The sequence below is a fragment of the Pollicipes pollicipes genome, unplaced genomic scaffold (genome assembly GCF_011947565.3).
Source record: "Pollicipes pollicipes isolate AB1234 unplaced genomic scaffold, Ppol_2.1 Scaffold_4295;HRSCAF=5057_pilon_pilon_pilon, whole genome shotgun sequence".
Taxonomy (NCBI): Eukaryota; Metazoa; Arthropoda; class Thecostraca; order Pollicipedomorpha; family Pollicipedidae; genus Pollicipes; species Pollicipes pollicipes.
The window spans coordinates 31,223,581-31,235,492 of NW_023596461.1; the positions used below are offsets into that span (position 1 = coordinate 31,223,581).

Genomic DNA, 11,912 nt, shown 5'->3' on the forward strand with positions numbered 1-11,912 from the left:
CGCGCGAGCGCCCATGTGATTTTTGAGTGTTGGATGCAGCTCCATACATTGTCTTTGAAATGTTGGAGGTTCCTGTACATTTATTCATGCCCGGTTCGCACAGATGACAGCAACGTGCATGTCTGGCAAGAAGAATTAAAACGCGTTCTTCACAAAGCGTCACGAATGCGTCACAATGTCAAAGCAATGTGCAATTCACCGCTAACGCCCAAGAGTTAAGTTAATCTTTTCATTGTTTAAGTATCGACGGATCCACATAATGCGCCGCAAAATATGACATGTTTTTCACGCATTCGTTTACATTCAGTTCATTGCTAGAGGGTGTTCCATCGACTACCTGTACGAAGCATCTCCCACTGGCAGGCATATACTATCATCTAACCACTGCAGTTATCACTGCACACACCTCGCCACGGGCTTTTCCACCATCGCCACCTTAGCCACACAATTTCATGTAACTCAACACATACAAAACATAAGCACAAGCTTCGGTCTGCAAAATAGGAGACGCGGTACATGCCCACGGGCCGCGTAGAGCGCGCGCAGTTCTACAGGCTGCAAAATACGAGGCCCAGCACGTCCACGCCGGAACAGAATTCCGCGTCCACTGCGCGTAGTTCCACGGGCGTGAGTCGCACCAACCCGGCCCGCCTGTGCTGCGGTCGTCACCACGGTGCCGGCGCCTGCGTCCGTCGCTCGCGCACACCGCCGGCCGCTCGCGACGACACTCCTAGGCCTCAGACTCCTCGCCCTGTACGTCCTCCTCCAGGATGGGTACGTTGAGGTTCTCTTTGGTCATCAGGCCGTACTTGGTGACGAAGGTGGTGAACCGGCGGCAGAGGTGGGTCTCGGCCTGTGGGAGGCGGGGCGCGCGCGCACGGTGAGCACATCACACGCGAAGCAGGGTGGCGGGTGTGGCGGTCACAGCTCGGTGGAACGTGGACCAGTGCCACGGCTGGTCCGCTGCCGCAGCTTCGTGAAGCTGGGAGTTCGCTGTTTATTCCGCCGTCACGCGTGGCACTGATGACGGTATGGTGACTTCGCTTGACGCGAGGACAGCAAACCTTGTAGCTTGTAAAGGTGAGCTTGTAAAGGTCAAAAAATTTAGATGGTCGATGCGCCGGCTGGATCGGACATTGCTTTTGGCTATCAATTCGATCGATTAGAGGTAGTCTAGCGAACTCAAAAACGCGACCAATTCAGGGCACAACACCGGCGGCCGCCTACACTGACCTCTTTTCAACCACATCTCCCACTACTATGCCGTATTCGCCAGGGGGACCGGAACATCAACAAACGTACCTCGAATTCGTCAAACAGCTGTCGGTGGTGGAAGTAGGCGTGCGAGAAGATCCGGTACACCCGCCGGCACACGGAGCCCAGCTTGGAGACGGACGACTCGCGGATGCTCACCCTGGCGACGGCGCGACACTCATCAACCGACGCAGCCCGGCTCGCGCCAGGCGTCCGCGGCAGGCGATACAGGCGTGCGCTGCGCCTCGGCCCAGCTGTCCACAGAAAGCCCCGTAGCATCGAAAGCATCCTAGCGCGGTGCGGGTTCACCGGCTATCGCGTCGCGGGAAGAAAACATGAAACGATACGCAGAGAACCACCACCGTACGGCGCCACGAATTGGCACTGCAACTTTCGCCGACGTGCCGGCAAGCACCACTCCATTGCGGTTCAGCACAGGACTCGCAGCACGAACGTCCCCGACTGCAGAGTGTTGACACCTCCCCAGCATCCCGTTCCGCCCGGTGCCGTCCGGGCACCCGTCAAACCGTACCGGCTCGGGAAGTACTTGTTGCTGTTGAGCAGGCAAGCGGCGCCGTCCAGCGTGTGGCGCGTGTAGTCGATGGCCGAACACTCCTTGGGCGTCTTGTGCGCGGCGCAGAGGAAGATCCACTGCTCGGTGGCCGTCATCTGGGTGCACGTGTCCGGCTGGCAGCCCAGCTGCAGCTTCACCGCCAGCCCGTTCAGCTCCATGCAGAACTGCCTGCAAGACCGACGGCAAGAAGGTTCCATGGGAAATGCCAGGTCGCAGCCACATGCTAGATGCAGCATGCAGTGGGCAGCGCAACTGCTATGATGAACCTTCCGATTTCCATTAACTGGCAGTTCTTACGCTGACGTGCGTATCACTAACGCACCGCCAGCAGCCCCACGCGCGTGCGCATGCGCACTTCTGGATTGTTTGACGTGAATGTTAACAGGATGTCTGAGATGTTCTCGAGTCCTTTACTAGGTTCTAGTACGACTCCAACATGTTCTCAGCACTAGGCAAATTAAATTAAAAGAACTGCACGATTTATATTCCCGCTTTTTTATTTATTTCAGCTGCAAATAAGTCAGAACGCCCTAAGATCTATGGAAATGGTCATGAAATTTGCTACCTTGGTAATTGTAGCATTGCAATGCGGGTAATATTCATCACTTTTCGTGAAAATACACAACTGGTCAAGGCTACCATCCAGACCTCAGGCCGAGCCATTTCCCTTCAATGTCGATATGAGAGGGAATCATCAATCACGGTCCTACATGTGTAACGACGTCATGTTAAAACACCATAGCTAGGTCATACAGTGGTAAAAACGTATCTGATGCCAGAAATGACCTCGTGTTGCCATCTGTCACATGGACAACAATATTCAGCTATTTCGCAGAAAGCACGCCGTGGCACCGTCGCAGTCTGTAACATCATTCGTGCGGATAAAGCTAAATCAATTAACTTTCTGCTATTTTTGGGCTTGTAACACTTTGATCCACTTTTTTGGACCTATCTCATTTTTATGGTGAAAAACAACATACAATGCCTTCCATTTTTTCCCACGAAATTCCGTCCCTTCTTCGCCTTCCTCATGTGCATGATTATCAACCATGTAATGCAACATATCCATCGCAAACATGATGAAAACTAGATGCCAAAAATGATGAGTTTCCAAACTCACGCAATGACAGAACAGTTGCAGGACACAAGTATGTCGTATGTATTGCAGATGGACCCACAAAACATCACAATAATTCCCACGGGAGATGACCAACGCATGGTTAGTGGGACCAGCTTCCATTAGAATCAAGACAGGATTCCGCAGGATCTTCGAGACACCAAGCTTCCATCAGGATCGGGACAGGATTCCACAGGATATTCGAGACACCAAGCTTCCATCACGGTTAGGACAGGATTCCGCAGGATCTCCAAGACACCAGTCCATGCCCCGGGCCCGGAGCCGGGCCACCCTACAGCGGCGAGGTTCGGTGGGGCGCATCCCTCACCTGAGGTGCTCGTACTTCCAGACGCCCTCGTCCTGCTGCTCGGGCGCCGTCAGGATGGTCTCCACGCAGGACGGATCCTTACGCACCGTCTGCTGGATAAACTGCTGTACCGCCAGCGTGCTGTCCATCTCCTCGAACAGCTCGTCCGGCCAGCCGTAGAAGTCCTGCCGCACCCACCAGCCCAAAGTTAGCTCACAGCGCACGGTTTCAACTTTTTCATCACCCGGGAAAACGAACACTGGGAAAAGCTCTCAAATTAAAATATCCACTGGAACATTAAAATCAATGGATGCAACCGAAAAATCTACCCAGTGCCATAAACACTTGCAAAATCAAATGCAATTTAAATGATCTGGAACATATTTCATAACAGCAAACATGCTTAACCAATGCTTACTAAACAGGTTCGTCCATTCTATTCTGTCACACAGTAACAACATCTAACATTTGGAAAAATGGAGGGTAACCTACCGATCTCTTTGTTCCTGGACGATTCCTTCTGATGATGGGAGCCTCCGTCATGATTATCTAAAACTGTCCGATGAAAGGGATAGAGCTAGCCTGAAAATGAAAATGTTAGCAAGGGTGTCAGAGCTTGCCAACATTCGGGTCCACAATTTTTATTTATTCATTTTATCATGAAATGCTAAATGGCTCATGCAAAATAGAAAAGCAATGAATGCCAATTTAACACTTGAAACACTTGAAAGGGCAGCAGTCTTTGGCCCGATTCATGCATCAACGGGTGCTCTTCGGGTTAAGATAGCTCTGTGTGGACATGATCGCCTGATAATGGGGCAAGTTTATGGGGCCCCAGCTCAAAAGGATGCCAGCCACCTGAAGCTACATGCTCTGTCCTACAGGAAGCACTGGCAAGGAGGCCCAGTTACTTGGTGGTGGTAGGTGACTTTAAGCACAGGAAAATCAAGCAGCATGTAGGGACCTCCAGAACATCAGCTACTCACTACACCTGGAAGTTCCTCTCCAGAGTGAAGGCTGGGTCTGCATGGTACAGCATGTAAATTCACCAACCCATGTCATGCCAGCCTGTGAGATAAGCATAATAGACCTAGTGTTTTCAGTGAAGGGAGAGAATCATCAGAGTTGGAGCGTGCTTATCTGCTGGAAGGCAGCCATCAACAATGTTTGAAATTCACCATTGCATGTTGCAGAGTACATGCAAGGGAAGGGTACCCACAGAAAATATTAATCAAGGAGACTGTAAGTGAATGCAGAGGCTTTGCAGGGTCTGGATGTTGGACATCTGATAGATACTGTGAGGTACAAATAGCCTGGTAAATTTGGAATGAGGTGTAGAGGTGTCCCATTTAGTGGAAAAATTTGACCCTCTGGGAAAGAAAAAAAATAAAGAAAGCATGCATATAGCAACCACAAACTTATTCAGGACAAGAGGAGACAGGATACACTATACCAAATACTAACTAAACTAGATACTTAACTAGAGATAAACTAGAAGACTAAAGAAAACTTAAGAAAAACTAAAAACTAATGGAAATACATATGTATATGTCCTGCTAAATAAGGTAAATGGGAAGATAGCAAAGTACTGGCTTCAGAGGCTCCCAAGGAAACCTTTGTGATGGCAAGTGGGGAAGATAGCTGAGCAGATCCTGCACAATTCAAAAGAGAGAGGGAGAGAGTCTAAAACCTGAGCAGAGCAGAGAGCACCAGGGCAAGAACAGGAACAGAGTAGGCACAGGCATTAAATTGGCATTTCAGTAGCATTTTTGTCCCACACATTTGTTGAGCATACCTCCTATAGCTCTAACATTCAATAGCAGATTCCTTTCTGAAGTTGATATCATGCAGGAGGCAGTGAGCAAGAAGCTGAGCAGGCTAGATGCGTGTAAGGCACTAGATCCAGGTCCTGATGGCCTTCAGCCAATAATTTTGAAGGAGCTGACACTCATGTTAGGTAAGCTACTCGCAACCATTTTTGGTAAGCCCCTGGAATTTGGAACCTTTCTTGCCCTATAGAAGGAGGCATATGTAATCTCACTTTTCAAGAAAAAGGATAGGGCAAAGCCATGCAATTACTGACCTGCCAGTTTAACTGCAGTTGCATGCAAGGTCATAAATTTTTTCATTGGGGTTCTACATTGCAGGCTCCTAGTGAAACCTATTGAAAAGCTGGGAGCTTGTGGAAAAGTTCTGAAGTAGATCCCAGTGTTCCTCACTGGGCCTCAACACCAAGATTCTCAAAAGATCTGCAATACCACTGGTAGAAATGCTCTGCAACACACTGTCACAGAATTGGATCGGTAGGTAGATGTGTAGTGACTCCTTATTTCACGAAGTGTATAACACAGTATCTTAGGTCAGAAAGCCGCCAACAGGAGACACTGCACAAGGACAGGACATCGAAGCAGCTGATGGTGAGGACCTGGGCATTTAGGTGGACTGAAAGCTTGACTTTCATCACTCATATGGCAACTGCAGTGGCAAAAGCCAATTGCATTAAGGATAATCAAGTGGTCCCTTTCTGTGTGTCATGTGTCATGTGATTGGGGCTTTACGACACACTCAGCTGCTGAGGCTATATGGCGTCGTCTGCCTCTCACCATGGCAGGAAGGGCGGCGCTGCAGGGAATCAAACCTTGTACCTCTGGTTTCCCACAACGCAGTGGTTAATGCAGATGCGTTAACCACTACACTGCTGGCACCCTGGTCCCTTTCTGTGATGATGTCAAAACTGTGCCTATGCCATCCAAGTCTGCAGTGAGGCCTTGACTTCGATATGACTGCTGGATGGAGACTAATGTACTGTGGACACCAGGACATACTTTAAGCAGTATCAAGAGCAACTAGGCTGGTCCACAGTGTGTTTGTCTAAAGTATAAGGACAGGCTTAAGGTGCTCAAGCCACCAGGCATGTACTGCCGGATATTATGAGACATGTTCATGGTGTACCAGATATCCACAGGCAAGCTGAGAATCAGCCCTGATGAATTGTTCCCACCAGACATGGGGAGCGTGGTACTCGAGAACGCCGATTCAACCCAAAAAGTAAACATTTAAATGCCTTCATTGAGGTAAAACATTTTGTGTGTGGTAAACGGATGGAATAGCCTGCCCGCTGAGATCGCTACAAATGCCAGCACCACACATTCAAAAACCGTTTGTACAAGCACTGGGCGCATAAAACCGACCTTATTCCTTTCTATCGTATCCTATCTTCCAACTACGATAATTACAGTAACTACTATTCGACACCAGACCCTCGGCGGACGTCGGTCTGTGACTGATTTCCGTCAAGTTGGCAACACATTCTTGACGAACGTATTCACATCAGATTCAGGTCCATATTCGAGATTCAGCGTACTCCTTAAATTTGCCTGAAAATTCGTGTACAGATGTAGTTTAATCTCCTGAGTACAATGACTACAAAATCTCGGACCGGTACGCCCTATTAACGGAGATATATCAATAGGAAAGATCACGATAAAAAAGGCGAACTTCTTCAGTTCTTTCTTAACTCCGCATGCTCGTAGATATTGACCTCCTGATAACGATAACAACAAAATCTTGGACAGGTACCGCGTGTCAAAAAATTTGTAGCTGTTCTAATGTCAAGGTCGCGAGTGCAGTACATATTGCATTTGACCATACTTGGCTCACTTTCATACTCGATATTCAGCGGATTTCTCATAGCGACTTAAAATCTTATCCGCATATGCAGTTTAATCTCCTGAGCGAAATGAGCACAAAATCTTGGATCAGTACGCCCTATTACCGGAGATATAGCAATATGAAAGATCACAATAAAAAGTGCGGACTCCTTCAGTTCTTTCCCAAGTCGGTGTGCTGGTATATATTAAACTTGTGATTAGGATACACACACAATTTTAGATCGGTACGCTGTATCAGAAAAGTTATAGCTTTTCAAATGCCAAGGCCGCTAAGGTGTTGTATATATAAGGCATGAATGCACTTGAATCTGAATGTGAATGTGGTGCCAACTTGACGGACGTTTTTAACAGCCTCTTTTCCTCTGTTCAGCCTCCGGTTACCGGGCTGCTCTGCTTAGTATCTATGTGTACTAAACTCAGCCACTTTTAGCACCAATCGGTACTAAACACCGTTCTCCTCGCAGCAATGCTTCGTTGCAAATATTATCGAGGATGTGTTGACCTGACAGACGTTGTTCAACCAGAGCCGCTAACCGAGCGAGGCGCCTACCGTATCCTGTTGTGTCGCCAAAATGTTGTCATGTCGTTGACCAACGGGTGGTGCTGGCATATTTATTCGAAAATAGGCTACCAGGCACCGGACAAGGCCAGTGAGGGCCGGCCGCCAGCGTAGCCAATCTAGGTATTTTAGCCGGTGACATATCAGATCTAGAGGGACGTGAACATTGCCCAAGGTTTGAAAGGTTACTTGCATATCGTCACAGTCCCATGATGCCTCCGTGACCGTAAAGCATATTTTTTACTGTTTCAAGAGTTATCCTCGAGGGGGGCTTGGGGTGCAGCCAAGGGGGGGCTTCTTAACTTATTTGACACTTCATATTGCTACAAGCGCGCGTAATTTTTGGCGCATTGCATTGTTGATGAACTTTGAAGAGCGCCTTCTGGCAGTGCACCAACTCACGGTAGTTGGCTCTAACTTCCACAATACTGGCTCATTTGTGACAAAAATACAGTGTATCAGCACGGAATGTGGCGGCAACGGCAATTCAATCCCGAGACGCGGCTGTGTGTGGTGTTTATAGTGGTGAAGTGGGGTCAGGTGCGTGAAAATGAATTCAACTAATGCTTTAATCAAATAGTTGAGCTGGAATTGTTGTCTTGATGGGAGCATCCTTGCGAAACTTTTTTCAAAGTATTCAAACCGGGCAGAACTTGAGATACCTGTGGGGTAACCACCCGCTGTAAAGTTCCGGACTGCGTGTTACGGTCATGGAGAGGGAGCTGTTTCTTGCGAGACTTGCAGAGTTGTAGTTTTCTGTGCATCTGGGGAATGCGGCCCCTCACCCTCCATATGCACACATTTAACTCCAGCCCTACAACTCTGAAAAAGTGAACAAAACCTATAGAGTAGTCATTTTGGTTATGTTTTAGTGGGCATATTTGGTTATGTTTTACTGTCTATGCCCCCACCACAACTCATGACTTAACCTTGTGTCTTGGTGTTTTGCTCATGTTGTCTTGTATTATTCTTGCAGATTATTTGTAGTGCTAACATGTGTTGACATCTGCCATGATTGTCTAATTGTCCCATCAGTTGGCAGTGTGTGCTATCTTTGCTTTGACAGTGTTGAGCTGCATTGCATTGCACTGTTGGACCACCATTGTGTTGTACTGTCTTCCTACCTTTTTCAGGTCCTGGGGCTTGATGTGCCAATGAGATAATGCACAGACAAAATGCATCTACGAAGGAGGGTGCTAGTAAGCAGGAATTTGGCACTGTTTGGATCCAAAACACAAATGGTAAGCAGGCAATTGTATGTCAGGTGATGGTGCAGTAGAACATACCAGATGGGAGAAATTCCACTTGTAGATGCTGTTTAAATGTTTAGAGCAGCCCTGGTTGGATGTGCTCAGGTAATCACAGGCATTATTTGAATGGCATTCTTTTGTGAAAGAACTTGACCATATTTGACCAAGGCATACATGAGAAAGAGGTAGAGTAATCCTGATGGTATAGTTAACTTTTTGCTTGTCCACTGGTATGCTGCATCATTTGCTTCTTAAATGCTGTTCTTATTTCTGTATGTTGTCTCACAGAAGTTTCATCATGTCTTAAAAATGCTCATTTTGTCATTCACATTTGTGTGAAGTTTTAGATCACCACAGACACCTTAGTCCCCCTTCAGAAATCACCTGTGTGGGCAATGTATCACACCACTCACATTCTGCCTCCAGGCATCCACCAAATGGTACGGGTGCTGCAAGTCACACCTACCAAAGGCAAGACCACTGGCCAGTCATCACTCCCAGCAGTGGTGCGAGCTGTCGTCCACGCCCCCAGCACTGGAGCCCAGCCTACCACCTTCACCTCCGCTCCGGCCGCTCAGCCTGCTGCCGCGAGCACGCCGTCCGCAGCCGGGCCCGTCATCCGCGTGTCGGCCGCTGTGAGCCAGCCGGTCGTGACGGCGCCGGGAACTGCCGCCAGCATACGGCTCGTCGCCGGCGTGTCCACGGCCGCCGCCCGCTCTCCGGCCACGCTGGTGCTCCACCGCAAGCTGCAGCCCCAGCCGGCCTCGCGCAGTGTCAGTATAACCCCGGCGAGACCCCTGCCGGCCTCGCGCAGTGTCAGTATAACCTCGGCGAGACCCCGTCCCGGCCTCGCGCAGTGTCAGTATAACCTCGGCGAGGCCCCTGCCGGCCTCGCGCAGTGTCAGTATAACCTCGGCGAGGCCCCTGCCGGCCTCGCGCAGTGTCAGTATAACCTCGGCGAGACCCCTGCCGGCCTCGCGCAGTGTCAGTATAACCTCGGCGAGACCCCGTCCCGGCCTCGCGCAGTGTCAGCGTAACCTCGGCGAGACCCCGTCCCGGCCCAGCTGCCGTGCCTGGGGTCAGGGTGGACCCGTGGTCTGTAAGGCATGTTGCCATGAGGGACGGCTGTGTACGGCAGTCTCCGGCTATTAAAGCATGTGGCCATGTTTTGGGGTGGGTGTGGGAGGAGGGACGACATGATAACCGAGCGTTGTTAACACTGTTCGGCGATGGTATGTACATGGGATGTGTTCTTGGCACGTGGTGTGGCATGGGGTGTGTAGAAGGCGATGCTGCGTCCTGTGTGATCCGAAGCGGACGGCTGGATACTGAGGGGTAACTCGCAGTTTGATGCTTGTTGGTGATTTCAGTTGTCATTTGCAATATTCAGACATTGCCGACTGAGTGCGGTTCATAACAGGTGCTTACAATTTTTACAAATGGGATGTTTTCGACGCAGTGGCTTGTGAGCGGAGCGGGCTGTGTAGCGCAGGTGTCGTTTCAGAAAGCACTGCCATGTGTTAAAATGCTTTAGAATCATGTCAAGGCACTTAATGTGGAAGTTTATCAGTTTCCTCTCGTTGCAGACAAATTCGGCGACTCTGGATGTTGGCTCTCCAGGCTCCCATTCACAGATGCAAGGTATGTCATATCTCTGATGATATAGTAAGGTTCTGCCTCCAGCTCGGCTGCCATACCAGCTGGCTGTCATGTCCCTTACCAGTCAGTCAAGCTAAACAATTTCTGTCAGGTGATTAGGTGGGCAGTCACCACGCCGCTGTGGAGGAAGACATGCGCCGCGCGCACCAGGGCCCGGGGTACCAGTCATCAGTACCTTGTTTGTCAGGTTGTGGAGCTGCGTCCAGCTTACGTCGCGGAGTCGACTGACTCCCTCATTTCATGTCAGGCCGTGCGTCGCCCTGTCTTGTATAGACTGCCCGCTTCCCTTGCAGACTAGGCGCCCATCAAGCGCAGGTACCCGTGCTGATGGCACGCTGGAAAGCCCGTCTGCGGCTTTCCCGAAGCTTGACGAGCCAGTCATTCTTAGCTTTGGGGCGTGGAAGGAGGGCCAACAGGTCCATGTGTTGCCTGGGTCTTGGCAGACCGAGCAGCCGACAGGGAACTAATTTGACATAGACGGCAAGCAGGCAGAGGACTATGCGCCCCGTAGATAACCAAGGGACACTAGGCGCAGCAAAAGTTGATGGCACGAAGGATGAGGCCCTGTGGGTTTCTGAGCAGCTAGAGGAAGTAGATGTAACCAGAACGCGCAGAACGTGCAACGACCCCAGTTCTTTAGCGTGAGGTTGCCGCCGGGGCCGGAGAGACAGGAGCGCTTGCTCAGCTCCCAGGAGCGCCAGGAATGGTGTGCGCTGAGCGGCGATGCACTCGAGTCCGGCTGCGCGAGAGCGGCGCCTGCTCTGTGGCCGGGCGCTCGTGACGTGACGCGTGACACGCACCGCTGTGTCCCCAGGCCGGGGCGGGCGCGGCCACACTCCGGAGGCGGAGAGCGCGGCCGGCCGACCGTCGCCAGCGGTAAGCAGCAGCGCGCCGCGGCCGCGCGCGCGACTGCCTGTCCTCGCCTCACTTGTATATCCCGGAGATGTCCCAATGTGCCCGCCTCCGCCGACCTTCAACGGCGGGCATGGGGCGGTGTGACGCGTGCGGTGCGTTCGAACCCACGCCGGGACAGCGCCGGCCAGCGTCGGCCAGCGTCGATCCGTCGGTGGATGCTCGGTGCGGCTCGCCTCACGCCGACCTTCGGGCCGGGGATCCGGCAAATCGAGTCGCTCGGAGCCGAAAAGCTGCCACGGCGCTCTGTCCACGCGCCGGCGCGATCGGCCCAGCGCCAGACCCGGGCGGACCGTCTGTTCGGACCCAGGCCGTCGGGAGGTGGACTCCCCGGGGAGCGCGTTCGAGCGCGGCGGTTGGATCGCCGTTGTGCGCGGCACTTCGCCGGTGATTGTGGTGGTGGACGTGCTGTGCCGTGCCGTGACGTACCGTGACGTGACGTGACCCGACGCGACGCTGCGTGTGGGGCTGGCCGGGCGGAGACGCCGGCAGCGGTCCGCGAGGCTCGCTGCCTGCCGTGGTGGCGCCGTGACGGCCCGGCCGACAGCGCTGATGAGCGTCACGCGTGCCACGCGACCGGCTATGTTAATTTCATGAAAGACGCAGATC

General features: G+C 51.5%; 1 protein-coding gene and 1 long non-coding RNA gene across 5 annotated transcripts; one reads left to right on the forward strand and one right to left on the reverse strand.

Annotated features, from left to right (window-relative positions):
- Nucleotides 1-47: 47 nt before the first annotated feature.
- Nucleotides 48-6,530, reverse strand: LOC119096239 (MOB-like protein phocein). Of its 4 annotated transcripts, none has more exons than XM_037219048.1 (6): nt 6,489-6,528; nt 3,745-3,834; nt 3,274-3,437; nt 1,787-1,996; nt 1,303-1,414; nt 53-853 (listed from the first exon to the last, which is right to left on the reverse strand). In XM_037219048.1, the coding sequence occupies exons 2-6, from the start codon at nt 3,793-3,795 to the stop codon at nt 731-733; spliced, it is 660 nt and encodes a 219-aa protein (XP_037074943.1). In that variant the 5' UTR covers nt 3,796-3,834; nt 6,489-6,528; the 3' UTR covers nt 53-730. The 4 variants fall into 4 exon arrangements, with proteins under 4 accessions (XP_037074945.1, XP_037074943.1, XP_037074944.1 ...); XM_037219049.1 differs by lacking the exon at nt 6,489-6,528 and adding an exon at nt 6,205-6,356; XM_037219047.1 differs by having other exon boundaries at nt 54-853; nt 6,444-6,530.
- Nucleotides 6,531-7,956: 1,426 nt separating this feature from the next.
- On the forward strand, nt 7,957-11,222 carry LOC119096241 (uncharacterized). The gene is made up of 5 exons (XR_005094038.1): nt 7,957-8,022; nt 8,616-8,723; nt 9,159-9,505; nt 10,319-10,373; nt 11,206-11,222. It is a non-coding gene; the product is annotated as an uncharacterized LOC119096241 (long non-coding RNA).
- The last annotated feature ends 690 nt before the right edge of the window (nt 11,223-11,912 follow it).

Bases quoted from the DNA above. Each gene is read 5' to 3' on its own strand.
- LOC119096239 (XM_037219050.1), bottom strand. From the start codon at position 3,795: ATGACGGAGGCTCCCATCATCAGAAGGAATCGTCCAGGAACAAAGAGA. The intron at 1,415-1,786 runs GTACGGTTTGAC...CGCCGTCGCCAG, and splicing joins AACAAGTACTTCCCGAGCCG to GGTGAGCATCCGCGAGTCGT. The intron at 854-1,302 runs GTACGTTTGTTG...CGCCTCCCACAG, and splicing joins AGCTGTTTGACGAATTCGAG to GCCGAGACCCACCTCTGCCG.